This window comes from Ovis canadensis, chromosome 1 (genome assembly GCF_042477335.2).
Source record: "Ovis canadensis isolate MfBH-ARS-UI-01 breed Bighorn chromosome 1, ARS-UI_OviCan_v2, whole genome shotgun sequence".
NCBI classification, from domain to species: Eukaryota; Metazoa; Chordata; class Mammalia; order Artiodactyla; family Bovidae; genus Ovis; species Ovis canadensis.
Genome location: NC_091245.1, coordinates 192478711 through 192498652, shown reverse-complemented (window position 1 = coordinate 192498652; position 19942 = coordinate 192478711). Strand labels below are relative to the sequence as shown.

Here is a 19942-nt window from a genome sequence, read left to right as displayed (position 1 = left end):
GAAAATAGGGCAAGGAGATCAGGAAGAAAGTCTTAGGGGAGAGAAGACAGATAAACAGGTGCTGATGGTAGGACGTGGTCGCTGCCCTTTTGTGGCTTCCCCACTCTGCACATTCCTGTGGAAGGGATGGAAACACAGACCAAGTGTGGGAGACCTCCACTCATCACTTCTCCATTTTGGGTTGAGAGGGGCAGGGGGAGTGAGTCTGGTTTGGTGGGTGCCAGAGGGTCCTTTCCTGGAGAATCTTCCCTACATAGTTTCTCAGTAAGGGCTGTTAAGGGGCTGCTAGGGGAAGATGCTTATTATCTGCACAGGTGATGAGTTACTGAGTGCACGTTGGAGCCAGGTGCTAGTGTCTCTACTTGCAAGAAATGTTACAGCCTTGACTTTTGCCTTGGCCCTAGGACTATCCATCCCTTGCCTTGCTCGGAGAGAAATTGGCAGAGAACAACATCAACCTCATCTTTGCAGTGACGAAAAACCACTATATGCTCTATAAGGTACACCTGGAAGGGAGCGAGGGAGGCTGGTGGCCTGAATCTGGGGGCCCTGCTGACTCTGAGATGAATGGGAGAATGGAATGTGGGGCCAGGTGAAGTGCGGGGCGGCCGCATGAGGAGTGTTAATGCCCTGCTCTGTGTGGGCAGAGATCCAAAGGAGGGTGGGATATAGTCCTGTCTTGATCTAGTGGAAAATGATGGTATTGAGGAAGCTCTTAGGCATTCCTATAGCAGAGCATACCAAGTGAGTTAAACATATGGTTTCTAATTTGATAATGAGGGAAACAGTCTCAATTCCTGTTTTTCGGATGATGAAATGGAAACACCCAGGGAATAGGGAAGGAAGGCATAAAAGGAAGACTTGCAGAGAGAAAACTAGGCATACATGTAGACAGGCTGCGTGCAGAGTCTGTGTGCCCTCCCACAGAGTGTGGGAGACCAGTGGGTTAGTCTGGGGCAGGAATTTCCAAAGAAAACAGTAAGTGTCTTGAGTCTGTTACAAGACTTGCCCCAGCCATCCCACGGGCCACGCTCTACTCTCCCCTCATGAATGTGCTTCTCCCCCACAATCACGGGCAAATCGCCTCTCACTAGAACTCCCCTGCGAGCTGCTCCCGGAGTGTTCACGTAAGTTGGGTGTGAAGCCCAGCTCACCTCTGACATCCTTTGAAATGAGAGGTCATGAGAAGTTCATCCCCACCTCTAGAACAATCAACCCCAGTCCCCTCTCTCTGCTGCTCTTAAATATCCACCGGAGAACCTTTGTCTGAAGGTGTGTTTCTACTGTACCTGCCTCAGATCATTGATAAAATGCCACTTACATCTTCTTAAGTTCTTATCTTCTTTCAGTCTGAATCAATTTTAGATGAAAACAAGAGAAAGAGATTTTTTTGGTCTTTGTTTAGTGAAGATAGCAGGATAGAATATGGCCATTTACAGGGATCAGTTTTGGAGAGGTGGTTGCACGGACTATACTCCAGATGCTTCAGGAGGGAAGAGACCCACCTTCGCTTAGGGCAACCTTGCTTAGAACCAAGTACACCTCACTCAGGGAGGAGGCGTGTCCAGTCTAAGGCAGGCTGAGGGTGGTGGCTATTTCTAGATGTTTCTGTCACTTTAGTAAGTGACATACACTGGCCTTGGTACCAGTGAAAGAAGAAAGGCAGCCACGTCAAGGCTGCTTGCTTTGCCAAGGACTTCACCCAGAGATACCAGACCTCCTTGGAAGGCACCATTCCCATTCAGTTCCCTGCTAAGAAAAGAGACTGTCTTGGAGACCATTGGCAGAGTTTCCTCTTTCCCTCTTCCTGGACAGTTTGAGGGCATCTTTGAACGGAAACTGGGAATACCTATGTAGTCTAGAAGAGAGGACAAGAACATTGAAAATATATTGATTCTGGTGGTGGTGGTGGTTTAGTCACTAAGTCGTGTCCGACTCTTGCAAACCCATGGACTGTAGCCTGCCAGGCTCTTCTGGCAGGGAAGAATGCTGCCAGGGATCAAACCCACATCTCTTGCATTGCAGGAGGGTTCTTTACCATTGAGCCACCAGGGCTCCCTATATTGACACTAGAGGACGGAATTTCAGAGTGTTTTTCCATGACATACCAGAGAGGAGGGGTCTCCAGGAAGAAGCCTGATATTGTACTTTAGAAACACAGCTTGTCAGACCCTTCTCACTCAGACCGTGGAGAACCGAGATTCCACAGCCTACTGCAACAGCTCCATTCCCTTGTGCTTACTTGTGGCTTCTCTGAGTTATGGTGCCAGGGGATGGCAGAAGCAGTGCGGAGGGCTCTGACCATTCTAGCTCAGTAGGGCAGTGTTCACTGTTTGACAGGATGGAAAGGCAGAATGGGCTCATTTATTTTCTTTGTTTTTTTTTCCCTGAAGAATTTTACAGCCCTGATACCTGGAACAACAGTGGAGATTTTACACGGAGACTCCAAAAATATTCTTCAGCTGATTATCAATGCATACAACGTAAGTCACAGATTTCTTCTCCCACCCCCACCCTCACCCGCTCCCCCTGGGGCTCCAGGAGCTGGTGCAGGCTCGGGTTGGAAGGGCGCCATTGTGCTGGGGCGCTTGGTTCTGTGTCTTGCCTCCTGCCTCTTGAGTTTGGCGCCTTCCTCCTCCATTTGGATTCGGGGTAGAGAAGGCGTCCCGCCTGTGCCTCGGTCTCCCCTGACCCCTGCCACCTGGACTCACATTGTGAGCGGATCCCAGTGGAGCAGCACATGGCTCAGTCTGGCCCTGGGATGTGCTTGGCTTCTCCCTTTGTGGTAACCCTGATCCCCATCAGGGCACCACGCTTGGGTGGTGGGTACAGGTGCTCTTCAGCCATCCAGGTGCCTGGGCCATCTTGCCACCGTGTTCCCTGTGGCAAGAAGTGAGAAGCACGCACCCTGCTCGCCTCCCAGCAGGACTGAAATTCCCCAGGCTCCTGGAGCTCCACATTGAGCCACAGACTAAAATGGGTCAGAAGAATCCGTAAAGGGTCAACAACAGTCCTTTTGCCTACATGCTTAGGCTCTAATTAGGTCCTTTTCGAGGGAGCCTGCGGGGCTGTTAAATACTGCGCTACTGTAGCTCCATTAGCCTGACTCTGCTGTAGTAATAAGTACATGCTTAACGACATGATTTAGTGGGGCGCTGCTGCCTCCCAAGCCAGTCATCTGCGATTCCCAAATCTCTCTCCATCCCACCCCCTTCCCTCCGTTCCTAACACCCAAAAAGTGCTTGACACAGACCTCCTCTCCTCGGGAAAAGACAAGCCCCGATTCCTGTGCTGGCATGTACGTGCCCCTCTCTGTGAAGCCTCCAGTGCCCACCCAGCCCCTCATGAGGCCTGGTGGTACCCGAGTTGGAATTCAGAGTGCCTCTGCCTGTTAGAAACAAAGTTCTACATAGAGTAAGTGTAGTTTAGCTGGCTCTATTGTGTAGAATAGACCTGTGGGCTAACCTGGGAATATAATCCACTGTGCTGGCGTCACACGGTATTAGAAAAACCATCGTACTTTCCTATCAGTGGTTTACAGATGCACATTTGGAGCTCTGTCTTTCCAGCTGAATTTGTTTCCTACTGTGGTGGCCTTATTTTGAGTTACAAAATGCTGCTGTGCTAGACCAGAGGCTGTAGGTAATACCCTTGTTACAGAGGACCCGGAGAGTAGGGTGCCAGCCTTCTCCTAGTCTCCTGAAGGCGGTGAGTGGGTGGCAGTAAGGAGTCGGGGCAGGTTTTCCCTCCTCCCCGTACCTCTCCCCTAGTTCTGTGCAGCTAAGGGTCCTCTTTCTCTCATACATACTCTGATCCTCATTCTTGGAACTTCCTGTTGAGAGAAACTGGACTTCCTTCGCCTTTCCTAGCTCACTTCTCTCACACTAACATCCTCTTTTCTGATCTCTGACCTTTAATCTTCATCGTGTCCATTGGCCAGCACAGAGCCCAGTGAGACCGGGTTTCCAGGTTAGCTACGCTTTGCGGTTTTCAGATTCCTGCAGTGCGTGGAGGTGTAATGTAGTGAGGGAGTCTGAGCAGGGTGTGTGTGAGGGAAGGGCCAGGCCTGCCCCATGTCACCACTGTCCCAAGGGCCCCCCTCACCGTCATACCCCGGGTCTCAAGCTCTGGACACGAACAGCGGGGTCAGAGCAAGAGCCAGAGGCATGCCCTGGACTGACTGCCCCATCCTGCTGGAGTCCTAGGGCTTGAAGACCCCTGGGTTAGCAGGGGGACTGTTGCTGACCAGCTCTCAACCATGCAGTGACCACTGCTTACCTCTTGCCAGGCCAGAGCCTTTGGGGAAGAAATGGCTGAAGGGTGACTGTGTCCTGGACTCCGGCATGGGGTGCAGGTTTCCCCGGGGCTTCTGAGGAGGAGCCATCTCCCAGCATCTCCATCCTCAGTCAGCTCCTGAGTTCTGACATCCTGGGTAGCTGGCAGCCAGAGCTCCAGGGCTCCCCTGGAAGCGTTTGCTGTCCAAGGCCCAGGCCCTCCTGCTCCTCATGGGTCTAAGAAAGAAGGGCATCATGACACCCGGTTCTGTAGGACTAGCAGCTGGTGCTCGCCAGAGTTGGAAAAGGCGCTGTGCTCAGTCAGTGTTCCGTGTGACTGAGCGGTCTGCACATGCACAACCATGTGAGGGTCCAGTGCAGACCAGGCGCACGGGGCCTTGGTAGTGGATCCCCAGGTGGAATCTCAGAGACGTTGCTCTCCCTCTGAGGCATGGTGCAATGACCTGAGCAGGACTCACGACAGATGAATTCGCCTTCTTAATGGAAACCCAGGGGCCTGGGTGAGGCAGAGGTCTGGAGGGGAGCAGGGAGCCCTCACTGTGGCTGAGGAATCAGGAACCGGCAGAGTAGAGAAAAGATCCGTTCCAGGCAGGGGCACCATTTGGAACCTGGAGTGAGCCCCCAAGGACCTCTATGGATCCAGTATTATAGCTGCACCCTGAGTTAGATTGGTGTGTCTGTAAGGAAACATGTTAGGAAACCAGACTCTGTGACACCAGAGTGTGTGAAACCTGCCCTTTAAAATGGGCGTTTCTGGAATACGATCCAAAGCAGCTATTCAAATTCAGTGGAAAACGAAAACAGCTTTCTTGAGAAGTAATTAACAAACTAATTTATAATGCACTGTACTGATTTAAAGTGCATGCTTTGATAAGTTTTTGACAGTTGTACACACGTGTAAAATCATCACCAGAGTGAACGTGTCAATCACCCTAAAAAGTTGGGACCCTTGGTCACTCCTTACTTCTACTCTTTCCTTCAGTGGAAATTTTAAAGAAATACATTAAATATAGAAATGTGAAACAGCAAGGTGTTCAGAGCAAAGTCTAGCTGGTGGAAGCTGTGTTGGGGGCACTTCGGTGTTCAGTGTTCATTAGCACCTGATTCATTGGCTGCGGTCCTTCCTGGTAAGGACTGGGCCTCAGCCGCCCACCCGTCTCCTGGATTTGAGCCTGCATTGGCCCATGTGTATGTGCGTACTTTGGCCTGTGGTAGGGGCTCTGGTTATCCTTTCACCTGCTTCTCTACCCAGTCAGGGTCAGGGCATGGCTCTAATTGGACTGTTTGCATTTCTCGGCGTCACCTTCCCGCCTCTGCACTTTGTGGTGGATTTCCTGTGAGTCACACAAGGCATGAGTAAGTGTGGTGTGGACGCTGCCTCCCCCAGTGCCAGCTCACCGTCTGTGGGGACATCCTGAAGGGACTGCAGCGGAGCACGCATAGCGGACGAAGTGGTGTGACTCGAGGCCGGGGAGGGGGCGCAGCATGAGGGCGTGTGTAGTGCAACGGCTTGTAGACTAGAGTCTTGTTCTCCGCTTTCATGGTGGGAAGTCTGCACCTCTGGGCTTTGATTGCTACGTTTTTTCTCGCTATGCTGGATTCTTGATTGTGAGGGATCCCCGGTGTGGAGCTTTGCTGACAGTGGGTGCTGGTGGGAGGCTCCCTTCCAGAGCTCAGAGGTAGGGCCCTAGACGCACGCATGTGCGTACACGCGACACCAGCATTGCGTCACACAGACAAAGGGAGGGTTGAGCTCGGGGAGAAATGCTGGGGGGTCCCTGTTCAGGAAGAGCAAGAACAGGGTGTGTTGGACGCCACTAGAGCTGCACGTGGAGGGTGACGTCAGAGGCCTCCTCACCGAGCACATGGCTTTCTTTTCGCTGTTGCCATAGTCTGCTCTTCCTGCTCCACAGCTGGCCTGCCATAAAATGATTGCAAATGTCACCTAGCCTGGGTATTTAACAGCCTTTAAACTTCTTGGCGTTGTCTACTTGTTCTAGGGTGTGAGGAATCGTATTCAGAGGCAAATTTGGGAGGAGTTCATTGAATTTCAGGAATGACAACGTTTTCATGCATCACAACTGCATTGGCTGTGGCTTTGGTTTTCTGCTGTATCTGGTACCCTGGCCACTTCTTCCTTCCTTCATTCATTCAACAAACAGAGGCAGCTTAATGTGTGGCAGGCATCATGCTACCCCCTGGGGATAAAACTGAACAGAACACAGTGCTACCCTCCAGAAACTCATAATCTTTGAGGGGAGACTGACTCAACCAGGATACGACCTAAGCATCCACACTCCCCGAGGTCAGAGCCAGTTTCCAGTTAAGTGTATAACTGCAGAGAGCCTGGTAACTGCAGAGAGCACTGCAGGGGGACCCAGAAGGCCCGGTTCCGATCCTGCCTGCCCCTGCCAGCTAAGTGGCCTCAGTTCCTACTTCCATAAAGTGAGAAGTTTGAAGTGAGTAATCTCCACAGTTCCTACCCTTACTAAAATCTTAGAGCGTTTCTCATTCCAGAGACAGCATGAGGATCGAGAATAATACACACTGGATCTGAGCACAAAGCTTAGGGGTGTCGTGGCCAGAGCAGGACATAAGATTCCATGTCCATCTGCTACAGTTACCGATGCATCGACTAGGAGTTCAGTCCTCAGTGTCCCCTTCCTCCGCCAGATTCCCCGTGAATTCTTCCAGGCGGTAGCTTCAGCAGATCTTGGTGGCAAGTGCTGATGCTTCTTCCCAATGTCTTGTTTGTGAGCCATGGGGCCTTCGCATTTCATGAGACTGAGCCTAAGAAATTTAAATAGCTCCAGTCTACCTAGCCCTTTGATGATAAACTGCTTTGCCTCATCCTCACACTTACTCACAATTAAAATGTACAATTTTAATTTACCTCATCTTCCAAAAATTTTCTTCCGCTAAGCCCGAGCTGCCTAGCATAGCTGTTGTTAAAAATATCCATCTTGCCCTCTCTCCATCCAGGCAATAAAAGTTTATGTTCAGTCCTAGAGAGAAATATGCTATGGTCCTTGGAATTCACAGCTCAGTGGGGAGAACAGATTTGTTAAAAAAAAAAAAACAACTAACCACATTCAGCAGGGCTTCCCTGGCAGCTCAGCAATAAAGAATCCACCTGCAATGCAGGAGAGGCAGGCTCAATCCCTGGGTTGGGAAGATTCCCTGGAGAAGGAAATGGCAAGCCACTCCAGCATTCTTGCCTGGGAAATCCCATGGACAGAGGAGGCTGACAGGCTATAGTCCATGGGGTTGCAGAGAGTAGGACACGGCTGAGCATCTGAACAACAGCAGATCACGTGCAGCGGGAGAGCTGTGTGTGCTGAGTGGCACTCTCGCAGTCCTCTCTGCCGGTGGAGGCTGGCACTACCAAGAGAAGAGGAAGTGGATTTAAGAGAGAATATTTTTAGAGTTGTAGAAGCACTTAGGCAATTGGTGGCAAAGGGAGAGACTATTTTTCGCAGAGAGTGTTTTCAATAAGCTGTTAATGTGTTGGGAAAACTGCATATTAACTAATGCAGGTGTAATACTACATGCTCAGCAGAAAAAAAAAAAGATAATCAGCCCTAGGAGAGCAGGAAGCACCTCTGCCTTCCTTTGCCCAAAGTCTGGTTGCCTGGAGTGCACCTGAGAAGGGAGGTAGGGGCTGAAGGGCCGTCAGTTGACCTGGGGAGGGAGATCCATGTGTCTCTTGGAATGTGTATGCAACCTGCTATTCTGAGTGTATTTAGTGTATAAAAAATCCTTTTTGTAAGATGTACCTTAACTACAAATTAGTTACTTCATTTGGCCTCTGTCTCCAAAGTGTATCCTCCTTAGAGATTTTCAGTGGTGATTTTTTAAACTTGGAGACGTACAGACAATTGCGTAGACTTTTCACAAACTAAATACACCGCGGGTATTGAGCCCCCCAGGCCAAAATGGAATATTACCATGATTGCCTCCAGAACTCCTATGTCCTCTTCTATGACTCTCCCCCAGGGGATAGTATAAAGAAGCGGAATCAGTCTGTATGCTGTGCACATCTGGTTTTCCTTTTGGACTGTGTGATATTTATGAGATTCATCTGTGTGGCAACAGGCAGTCCTGTTTCATTCGTTTTTGTACTGTATGGTACTCTACATGAGCACACCGTAATTTGGAAAAAAAAAAAAAATTCTGTTCTATTGATAAGCATTTGGTTGGTTCCAGTTTCTAGCTGTTATAGACAGTATTGCTGTGAACATTGCTGTCTGTGTCTGCTGGGCAGTACACATCTCTGTTGGATATGATTCTGATGTGAACTGCTTGTCTAAGGTTGACCTAAGCATTAGTAGGTACCAGCTGATGTTTTTCTTGAGGGTTGTACCAGTTCACACTCCCACCAGCAGGGTTTGAGAGCCCCAGTTGCCCGAACTCCTTTCCAACATTTGGTGTTTTTAGTCTTGTACCTTTTCTATTCTGATGGATAATTTTAACTTGATTTTGGTTTCATCCACTGTCTTGAGGACATAGTCCACACATAAGATGTTATGTTCTCTCAGAAAGCAGTTGAGAGCTCATGAATGTGGACCTCATCAGGTGGGGGATGGATGTGATGGTGAGCAGTGGAGGGTGGGTTCTGGGAGAAAGTGCCTGCGGAGCTGATGGGAAAGGATGATAAAGAGCTGGTCAGGGGAGGAGAGAGAGGAGCAGTGGAGCAAAGGACCATTACCCCAGGCAAGTGCAAGGCCCATAGTCTAGAGAGCACATGGCAAGATATGAAGAGCTCCATGTCTAAAGCTGAGGGTGGGGATGAGAGATGGCTCTGCAGAGATGAGCAGGGACAGCTCATCACCCTTGGAAGCAGATGAGGTTATCGTGCGGCAGGTGGAGCACCAGCACTTCTCTGAGCTCCCAGAGGGAGACCTCAGGCCCAGCCTAGTAAGATGGTGTGTGGGTGTGGAGAGGAGGAAAGGGATGAGGGAGGAGCAGCAACCCTAGCCCACTGGCTCTCGCCTTGGCTTGAGACCCCAGAGTCAGAGGAAGCCCTGTGGGCATCAGAGAACCAGTGTGGAGAGCATCTCAGCTGTAACCTTGACTGAGTGGTTCCGGCTTCTTCTCTCTCTGTTCAGAGCATCCGGTCTAAAGTGGAGCTGTCTGTCTGGGATCAGCCTGAGGATCTTAATCTTGTCTTCACTGCCACCTGCCAGGACGGCGTATCCTACCCTGGTCAGAGGAAGTGCGAGGGCCTGAAGATCGGGGACACGGTAAGTTCTCACCTCCTCACGTGCTTAGACTTGTTAACATTGGTCATCGTGCTTTGGCTTCTGATAACTTTCGTGACTTATTAGAGGCCTTTGGGAGTTTATATTCTGTCTTCCAGCTCAGCCTTCTCTGTGCTGTGCCTTCAAGATGCGGGTGGACTTGTTAAAAACTCCAGTCAGTACACAGCCCTCAGTATATTGGCTGCCTCAAGTTCACATGGTACCTTTGGTGCCTTTAACTTATTATTATTATTACCTTTGTTTGACAAGGATTAAATTGGGTTGGGGGAGTGTAAGTGGAAACCTAAAAGCCCCTGCCTTCATTCCTCATCTCCTGGAGCTTGCTCTGTGCCTTGGATAGTCTGATCTTCACTTTCCCCTTCTATACAATATGAAGAAAACCTCTCACCTCTTCTGATCTGATCAGATGGAATGGCTAACTCTCACAATGGAGGGAGCATGGATTGCCTTGTCTGACTTTAAGTGGATATAATCAAACGGTGGGGAAGAAATATCGCATATGAAGGTACATTCCAAGCTAAGGACTTGAGGGAGGGAGGAGGATGTACAAGTGATGAGAACAAAGGTGAAACCCTGGCTCAGAGGCAGGCAGAGTGGTGATGGAGAGCCAGCCACACTTCTAGAGATTTCTGCCACCAGAAGCACCAGACAGACTGTGAGATGCATTCTCTGCTTCGTTGTCACTTTCCTTGCTCAGAAAATGGGAAGGCAGTGAGGGGAAGTTCTCCTCTGTAATGAAAAGATCTGGAGCCGGAAATATTAGAGGGATCGTAAAGATCCATGGCTGTATCTTCTGGGCTTTCATAAGCACTAATGATGGCCAAGGTGGAGATTAGCAGACATATCCTGGACGCCAGGGAAATGGCTCAGAAAGACATGGGTGGGGTCACACAGTTGCTTACCCCACAGTGTGGTCTTTTGGAGTTGCCTCATGTTCTGTAATTGATTCTGTCCCTCCTTCACCTTCCCAACTGCTCTTCCCCCACTTTACGACCCACAAGCATACATCTCACCCATTCTAAATCTTATAGGGGTGCCTCACCCCAGCAAAGAAGACGGTTCAGAACGTGGCATGAAAGTTGAGAAAGTGAAGGACTCTAATGACCAGACAATAAATCTTTTTCTAACTCAGATTTTTTTTCCAAGTGTCTTTTTGCTCTTAAAAAAAAAAAAAAAAGGAGAGGGGGAGATTGAGCTAATCAAGTTGTCAGATAATGAATTATTGAAATTTAAAAATGCTTATTTATGGCTTTTAGCTCCGAAGATACTCATAGAATAAGGCGATGTCTCTGTAACAGACTCCTATTCCCATCTTCCTATTGACGTGAATAAATTTTGGAGAGAGTGGTTTAATCTATGCAAATAAAATACAAGAGTAGAATTGATTCTAATCCCTGTCTTATTTAGTAATAAGTCAAATTTTTAACATACATGGACTATTTGGGTGGGGAAAGCCCCATCTCATTAAAGTTGCACATTGAATAAAATTTTATTTTTTCATACTTGTCATATTTGTGATATTTATGTTGTTTTGATCAGTTGCAATGATTAGTCAATCCAGATGGTGTTTTTAAAAACATAAAAGCCTTATAGTCACCGAGTCTAAAGAGGCAATTATGAAATGTAGAAGGAGTCAGAGCTAACCAGAAAAAATACTTGTAAGTGGATTCTGTAGATCTGTGGTGCATGGGATGTTTAGTGCAGTGTGTCAGGAAAGCTAAAGAAGGATGCGTGAAAAACACCCAAAGAACCCTTTGCTTGGAGAAATAGGTGCCATGAAACTGAGGAGGCGAGGATGTACAGCACACACCAGATGCCTGGGCTTCAAGATGTCTCTAGACAATTCCTAATGGCATCCTAATACAGACAGGTAACGTAGGTTGGCAGTAGCAGAGCTAGGCAGACGCACAGCTGAGTAAATCTGCTTTCTAGGAGTGTTGATGCCATCAGCTGGAGGAAGGCTTGGCTGAGGTTCCTACTGTCTCCTGTCCATGTTTGCTACTGGCTTGAGATTAACTTGTGGGAGAACTGCTTATCAAAGGTGGGAAGGTCACAAAGCTGGAGAAAGTAGATTACTCATAAAGCAGGAAAAGCAAGATTTAAGAACATTTTTCAAAGTGAAGTGGAGTTGAAATCATTGGAGTTAGTATCTTGCACTTAGTTCAGAATATTAATAAGATAGAGGGAACTTGGTTTGATAGTAGCTTTTAAGAAAAGGATCTGGTAGATTCTGATTCTCAAAGCCTCCATGTGAATAACTAGCGTTGCTTTTAAAAAAATACAACGCCAGCTGAGGGCGCATTAATGGAACCCCACTGGGTTCCCTGTAAAGTGAGAGTGAAGTCGCTCAGTCGTATCCGACCCTCAGCGACCCCGTGGACTGCAGCCTCCCAGGCCGCTCCGTCCATGGGATTTTCCAGGCAAGAGCACTGGAGTGGGGTGCCATTGCCTGTAAGGAAGGTAGTTATTCACGTTGACAGATGAGCAACACACAGAGTTCAGTCAGTTCCCCAAGTAAGCAGCCAGTAAGTAGCAGAGCAGAAGTCCAAGGCTCAGACCTTCTGGCTCTGACACCAACACCAGTGCTCCTCCCTACCCCCCACCACCTTCCCTTGGCACTCGCTGCCCATCACTGTTCCATCACACCTGTCGCGCCTGTCCAGAGGGCTCGCCTCAGAGTATGATCTCAAGGGCCAGCCTCTAGCAAGGGAGTACCTCCCCACGTGCTCTGCACACCCCCCGTGGCTCAGTGCTGCCAGGCACCCTGAGATGTGAGATCACCCACAGACGGGCAGTGGACCTGCGACAGTCTCCTGAGTCCCCTCGCTGCTCATAGCATCCTGACCGTGGGGATGGTGACGCGAGCTGCCGTTTCCTGGGGATTTATAATGCGCTCCATGCTGTGCTAGGGCTTTGCCGCCAGGTCTCTGCTGCTTGCAGCCCCTGGGTCAGGTGGACATTCCCTCTCCATTTTATGTGAGAAAGACTGAGACTCTGGGGTGGGCTTGTGGGGTGGCGCTGAGGGGCTTGCTGGAAGTCTGACTGCTGGTGAGCACGCACACTAGGAGACAGCTGCAGCCACTGATGCCGCAGTCCATGTTTTCCCCTTAAACCTTGTGCACTTTGGAAAGTTTCAGAGACGCGAAAGGTGTTATCATCACCACTTTCGTGGGGTCACTCTAGTGTACAGATCTTGTTTCTGCTAGGACATCTCAGCAAGATAGGAACATTGTCCAGAAGACAGGACAGGCTTCTAAGCGGCATTTTTTTCCACAAACGTGAACCATCTCAGATGTATTTGGATGGTTTCAGGAGCATCTGAAGCAGAAGAAGGAAGGGTGCTTCTCCCACGCTCTCCACAGAGTTTCTATGCCAGCAGGTGAGCCGGAGCCTCTCTTGGGCTCCGAGGGGCCGTGACCCTGTTGAGACAGCGGCCTGAAGGCAGGCCTCCCACACTGGCCTCATTGCCTCTCTCTGTCCGAGAGGCTACAGTCATATGGCCCCTGGCTCTGCCGCCAGGGCTGCTAGGTTTTGTTTTCTGTGGATGGAGACAGGCTGGCACAGAGCAGCGGCCACTCACCCATCATAACCAGACCGAGTGCTGCTGGCCAGGCCACCAGAGGTGGGCTCCTTGAGGGCCCTGGAGGCAGCGGAGGACAGAACCCAGGGCAGAATGAAAGGTGGGTCCTTGTTCAGAAGTCACTTCAGGTAGCAGAGTATTACACATAAGCATGGGTTATTCTGAGCGTGGAGTCCACCATGCTGGTGTGGCAGAGAAACTGGGGGCCTCCCCTCAGCCCCCTTTTTGCTCATGGAGCCCCAAGGAAGAAAGGCCCCTCATCACAGGGGCCACTATTTCAGCTGAGGCTCAGAGTTTTCCAGACATAGAAGAAGGTTTGGGAGGCCCCATTAGTGGTAAGTCCATGAGGGTATTGCCCTTTTGCAGGTGGGAAGCAGCTGAGGGGAGTGGGCTGGGGACGGAGGGGAGAGTGGCAGGGACAGAGCCAGGATTGGGCCAACTGGGAGGACGAATGTTCCAATACGGTGTCTGGCTGTTATTCGGCAGGTGTTTTCTGTTCCTTAGCACCACAAGCTGGGAGGGCTGCGGGCAAGTCAGGAAATGGCGAGGAGGTAGGCAGGGGCACAGGGCACAGCGGAGAGGCGCTGGGTCTCAACTGGATAAGAGGAGTCAGGGAGCGCAGACGGGCTATCACTACCATCAGGTGCGTCTCCGGGCCTGGCCTGTGGATAAGGATGTGGCCCATGGGTTGAGGGGAGCCGTGGGACAGCTGGGTTCAAGCGGCTTCCGTGTGGGTCTCGCCTCTGTAACCAGAATTTCCTGCAGGGGTCGGGGTGGTCAGGCAGCAGCATGTGGTTCCTTCCAGCCAGAGGCTGTGGTTCCCTGACTGTCCTGTGTCCTCTGGGTAAGGGGTCTGTTCAGAAAAGAAGCAGGTGGTAGGGTTGTTGTTATTCAGTTGCTAAGTTGTGTCCGACTCTTTGCCACCCCATGGACTGCAGCTCGCCAGGCTTCCCTGTCCTGCACTGTCTCCCAGAGTTTGCTCAGACTCATGTCCATTGCGTAGATGGTGCTGTCCAACCAATATCATCTTCTGTCACTGACTTCTCCTTGTGCCCTCTCCTCCTGCCCTCAGTCTTTCCCAGCATCCGTCTTTCCAATGAAGAGTCAGGGTTGATTTCCTCTAGGAGGTGTAGGGGGTGAGGGACAAAGGTTGTCCTCAGAGAAATAATCCTTAAATGAAATCTTGAAGTCCCAAATCTAGTGATTTCCATTTTTTCCTCCCGACACCAACCAAAGCTGACTGAGTGGGCCAGGCTGCTGGAAGTTGGTTTTCTCATGAACTGGCTTTGACACATCAGTATGCAAGTGGCCTGCTGTGCGGCCAGCACTAACGCCTGGTACAAAGGACCCTGTGAGCCCCATCATAGGCTTCCCACAGCGTTCCCTCTACTGTCCCCTCCCCTGGGACTCTCCACCTCATGTCCTAGCCCATTGTCTCAGTGAGCTCCTAGTAGCCTTGGCATCTGCACAGCCTGGATTTGGTGGGCCTGAGTGGGGGTTGGGCAGCCCCTGGGAAAGGATGAATCGGGCCAGCAGCCCCAAGGGGGGAACCAGGAGCATCTCAATGAGGTTCAGAGGAAGGGCTGCTGTGCCCATGACCATCCTCTGGAACCTCAGAGTGGGAAACGGAGAGTCTCCAGAACTGGGGGCCTTCACCATCAGTCCACAGTGGTCGCAGAAAAGGAACCTCATTTCAGCCATCTGACAGGCTCGCTGGATTCTTTCCTGGTCCCTCAGGGAAATGGACTCTGAGGGGAGGGGTGGCAGAACAGATTGACTCTCTGTTCCCAACGTGCTTTTTATAGCATTTCTGTGCCCAGCAGGACCTGAAACTTGGTGGCTGAAACTGAGCCATTTTCTGGTTATCAAGTGGCCAGTCAGACATTAGGCTGCATGGGCCCTGACAGTGAGGGCCTTGGTTAGACCAGAGCTTGGCTGGGGAGGGCCAGCGGGACCTGCTGAGAAGCCAGGCCTTCCTGCTTCTCCAGCCGGGCAGCCTGTGCAGACAGCAGATGAGCATTTCTGAATCCTGGGTGGTTGGCTGCCAGCACTCACTGAGGGTCTTCACCTTTCCACTTCCTCCTGGTAAGTCCTGGGAGATTTAATCCCCTCTCTTGCTGCTTAATTCCATGATGCAGGCAAGTTTTCCTGCGGGAAGGTTATGCTCACAGATGGACACTACCCACAGTCTTGGAATAATTAAATACCTTGGACTCTTGGTCCAGGCTGTTTGTAACTATTTTCATTTCTGACCCCCAGCTGCCTTTGCAGGGAGCAGAGCTTTCCATTTATCAAGTCCAGCAAAGTTGTTGCCTTGGGAAGCACTAGGCTTCTCTCTGAGCCTCAGAGGGAGAGATGTTCACCTCCACATTCTTGATGCCCTTGGCACCTTGGCCAGGTGCAGCCTCCTTGTCCTTCCATCTGTACTCAGCTTACCCCCAGCCCAAGGCTGGAAGATTTAAAGAAACCTCTGGTCACCACCTGGGAGGGGTCCCCACCTATGGTCCCTGTGTGAGCTGGGCCTCTCCCTCTGAACCCAGCTCTGGACACTGGACACTTGCCTCATTCTCTCCTTCTAGGAGGAGATGTGCCAAGGTGAGCACAGGCCTACCCCTCCACCCCCCCAGCTGTGTGAGCATCACTAAGCCCCCTGAGCCCACCAATCAACCCTGCTTTCTCTCTGGTAAATGAGGATGCCTCCTCCTAGGGCATGTAAATGAGATGCTCATGGAAATACCAAGCACGGTGCCTGGTGCGTGTAGTACTCAGCGGCTGGTAACCGTTAGGCAGATTGCAGTATCCTGGGTGGGTCCCCATCTCACTTCCTTGCCTGCAGAGCCCCGCCATACCTGAGGGCCTTGGAACTTACTCTTGAATTTGCTTTTGTCAGTCGTTCCCTCTGCCCCTCCCACTGCCCACGTGGAAGCGGGGGTGGGCCAGTCTCAACTCGCTGCAGCTGGCTTGGTCCTGCCAGCTTCCTGACCTGGCTCGTGGCCATTGTCCTCAACTCCCTTGTCCGGCAGCATGTCCTGTGACACCCCTTCCCCAGTGCTGACTCCTGCTGTCTTGTTGCCAGCAGGACCCTCTCCAGGGCCTGGGGCGCTGGCTCTCCTGCTCAGTCTCACACATGCCCGCTCCCACCCTGGGGGTCCCTAGATGTCATGGAATCTGAGGGGAGGCCTTTTAGAGTCAGTAATGATCCCAAAGTAAAAAGAGTACCCAGTAAAGCAGGTTATTGATGACTTTTTAAAGAAATCAGTTCTTTTCTAACCCAGATAGTAGAATTAACAACAACAGTAGCTAAAAGTGGTTCCTGACTTGTTTTGAGCTTCCAGCATGTTCTGAGGAGCCTTTTGAAAAAGAGAGACATCTGGGCCAGGCAGTGGGTCAGTTTCTGGAGTGGGTCCAGGCCTCTGTCCATTTAAGGGAGAAGGACTCGGGGTGTTGTCTGGTCAGGTGTGCCAGCTACCTGTCTGGAGATTTCTGCAGCGCCATGCGTGGAGGGCAGTGCTAGAGGATTCTCACCACACAGCGTGAGAGGGGAAGTGGGGTCATGCTTGACTTCCTGGGAGAATCACAGCGAGCAGTCTTTCCCTTCCTCACATCCCAGCCGTGTGGGCGGCTTACAGGCACCTTTCCTCCCTTGTGATCTGCCATTGAGGTCCACTTTCCTCCCTGTTTTCATGGCAACTCATAAGCAGTTCAGGAGCTGACAACATACTTTGCATGCTTTGTTTAATAAGAGAAAGTCTGTCCACATGTATCCCTGGTGACTCAGATGATAAAGAATCTGCCTGCAATGCAGGAGACCTGATTTTGATCCCTGGGTCGGAAAGATTCCCTGGAGAAAGGAATGGCTACCCACTCCAGTATTCTTGCCTGGAGAATCCCCGTGGACAGAGGAGCCTGGTGGGCTACAGTCCATGGGGTCACAAAGAGTTGGACATGACTGAGCGACTAATCCTCTCACTTTTTCTTTCACTTCTAAATAAAACCTCAGGGCCATGGGCTGATTGTGAAAGACTCGGTTGTGGGTGCCACTCAGAAATTGGGACAAAGGGAGGCTCAGGTGTGTCTGTGAGGAGACAGCTAAGCTGGAAGGGACCCAGGGGTCCTCTGTCCCTTCTCCAGCAGGGGAGGAGGCACCTCTGTGGAAGAGTAGGCAGCTGCCAGGGCTGCTGGGCCCCAGGGCCCCGTGTGCTCAGGGAGCATGTCTAGCTTGGTGCAGACGAGGTGCCTGGTAAATTGTTCAATGTTTCGTTGACTTTTAAAATGGAGATGGGGAGAGGATAGGATAGAAATGAAAAGAAAGGGGAGAAAGAGAACCATATAACCTTGAGTGAATCTTTCTACCTTCCTGTGGAAGCCTTTTTCCTCCAGGGTGTGAGGATTCAAAGAGATAACATTAATGAACCAAGCACAATGCCTGTCAGATGCTGGTGCCTGAACACACCCTTACTGGGTAAAGGGAAGGGCTTGCTGACTTGGGGCCTCATCCTCCTCAGGTGGCTGGAATGGCCTCCCTGCATGTGGGCAGGGGCCAGATTTGATCCCAGCTCTGCACTGAGGACCTTGGAGGAACTGTGCTAAGGCCCCTGGGTGATGGGGAGGCCAGCACAGGGAGCGGGAGGCCCAGTCGCGCCACGGCCACAACATCCCCTCTCTTTCTCCTGCCCAGGCGTCCTTTGAGGTGTCGGTGGAGGCCCGGAGCTGCCCCGGCAAACACGTGCAGCACACGTTCACCCTGCGGCCCGTGGGCTTCCGGGACAGCCTGGAGGTGGGGGTCACCTACAACTGCAGGTGTGGCTGCAGCGCGGGGCTGGAGCCCGACAGCGCCAGGTGCAGCAGCAACGGGACTTACGTCTGCGGCCTGTGCGAGTGCAACCCCGGCTACCTGGGCACCCGGTGCGAGTGCCAGGAAGGGGAGAGCCAGAGCGGGTACCAGAACCTGTGCCGGGAGGCGGAGGGCAAGCCTCTGTGCAGCGGGCGCGGCCAGTGCAGCTGCAGCCAGTGCTCCTGCTTCGAGAGCGAGTTTGGCAAGATCTACGGGCCCTTCTGCGAGTGTGACGACTTCTCCTGCGCCAGGAACAGAGGTGTCCTCTGCTCAGGTGGGTGCCCCCGCAAGCACCGTTGCTCTGAGCCAAAGCATGCCTTTTACTGAGTGCCATGGTACTGCTGGGAGCAAGCGAGGGTCAGCCTTGTAGGTGGCACCAGCATGTTGAATAGAAAACAAGAGACAGCACTGCCGCGTTGTGTGAGGGACTCAGGGCTGGCGGGGTCTGCCGTGCGTCCTTCAGGACTTACCCACACGGCATTCCTGACTTGTAGGTGACCAGACTCTTCTTGATCGCCCTGGGAAGGAGCTCTCTGGGGATGGTAGTCATTATTCCTTTATTAGACATCCATTCATCGCCTATGCGCCTCCCTGGTGGCTCAGCTGGTAAAAGAATCTGCCTGCAATGTGGGAGACCTGAGTTCAATCCCTGGGTTGGGAAGATCCCCTGGAGAAGGGAAAAGCTACCCACTCCAGTGTTCTGGCCTGGAGAATTCCACAAACTATATAGTCCATGAGGTCACAAAGAGTCAGACACGAGTGAGCAGCTTTCACTTATCGTCTCCTATGGCTGCTCTAACAAGTTTCCATAGACTTAGTGGCTTAAAACAACCCAAGTTTATTCCATTCCAGTTCTGGATGTCAAAAGCTGAAGGGGGTGTTACCTGGCCAAAATCCAGGTGTTGTCAGGGCTGCGTTCCTTCTCGAAGTTCTAAGGGAGAGTCTGTTCCCTGTCCCTCTCCAGCTTCCAGAAACCCATCTGCATTCCTTGGCTTGAAGCACCTTCCTCTGTTTTCACAGCCAGCAATGTAACATCCTCACATCTCTCTCTGACCTCTGTTTTGCACTGATGCTCTTTGCCTCCCCCTTATAAGGAGCCCTGCGGTTGCATTGGACCCACCAGATAGTCCAGACCAGTCGCCCCATCTCAGGATCCTTGGCTTAGTCACATCTGCAGGGTCCCTTCTACCCTGTAAAGTAACACTGATACAAGTTCCAGGGATTAGGCTCTGCATATCTTCGAGGGCCATCCTTCTGCCTCCCACAGGTATGATTTGAAAGTTTTCTTTTATATCAAACAGAAAATTGTTTCTCAGTCACTTCCCCCGGTGGGCCACATTTTAGGCTTCCCTCTTCCATATGGCAACCTGCTAAAACATCTGAGAACTTCTTTGTGTTTCTCTGTTCTCTTTTCTTTTTTAATTTTCAAAATATTAAAATTTTTTGTTCTCTTTTCTTAACCCAAACCAGATACCAGGTCTCTTCCTGCTTTGAGGCTCTTGTCATTTTGTTAAGCATGCTTCTCAGAATCAGGGAGGTTATTTGGAATCTGGGTAACAGGGGCTCAGCCCCAGGTTCAACTAACATTTGCTTCCTGTGACCTGAACTTTGCACTTTCATAAACACCTGCCAACAGCACTCACCTTTTCTTTTCTATCAAACAATCACATTGTCCTGTTGAACTTGATTCTAACTTGACGACCAAAAGTTGAAGGTTAACATTCGAATGAACTGTAGCCAAGCCAGGTTTCTGTTGCGTCACATCTGAGCACTTAGGTTTTGAACCCAAGCATAGGACTTTATGTGGATTACAGTGAAATGGAAGTTCGGCAGCTCCCTTTCTGGGAGTGGCCCTCTGGCGAAACACTGTGTCTTTTAACATGTCTCTTAAAGGTCAGTCTGTCCAACACCACGCCACCTGCAGATCGAGGAACAGAACAGTTTTGGGCAAGATGATAGTTTCTTCTGCTAC

At 50.9% G+C, this 19942-nt stretch overlaps 1 protein-coding gene across 1 annotated transcript in view; it reads left to right on the top strand.

The window, feature by feature from the left end:
• ITGB5 (integrin subunit beta 5) overlaps positions 1-19942 on the top strand; it is a 112657-nt gene that overhangs the window by 65310 nt on the left and 27405 nt on the right. Inside the window, exons 7-10 of the mRNA XM_069556105.1 lie at positions 405-500; positions 2394-2483; positions 9404-9538; positions 17815-18244. Coding sequence (XP_069412206.1) covers positions 405-500; positions 2394-2483; positions 9404-9538; positions 17815-18244 — 751 coding nt within the window. The remainder of the gene's footprint in view (positions 1-404; positions 501-2393; positions 2484-9403; positions 9539-17814; positions 18245-19942) is intronic.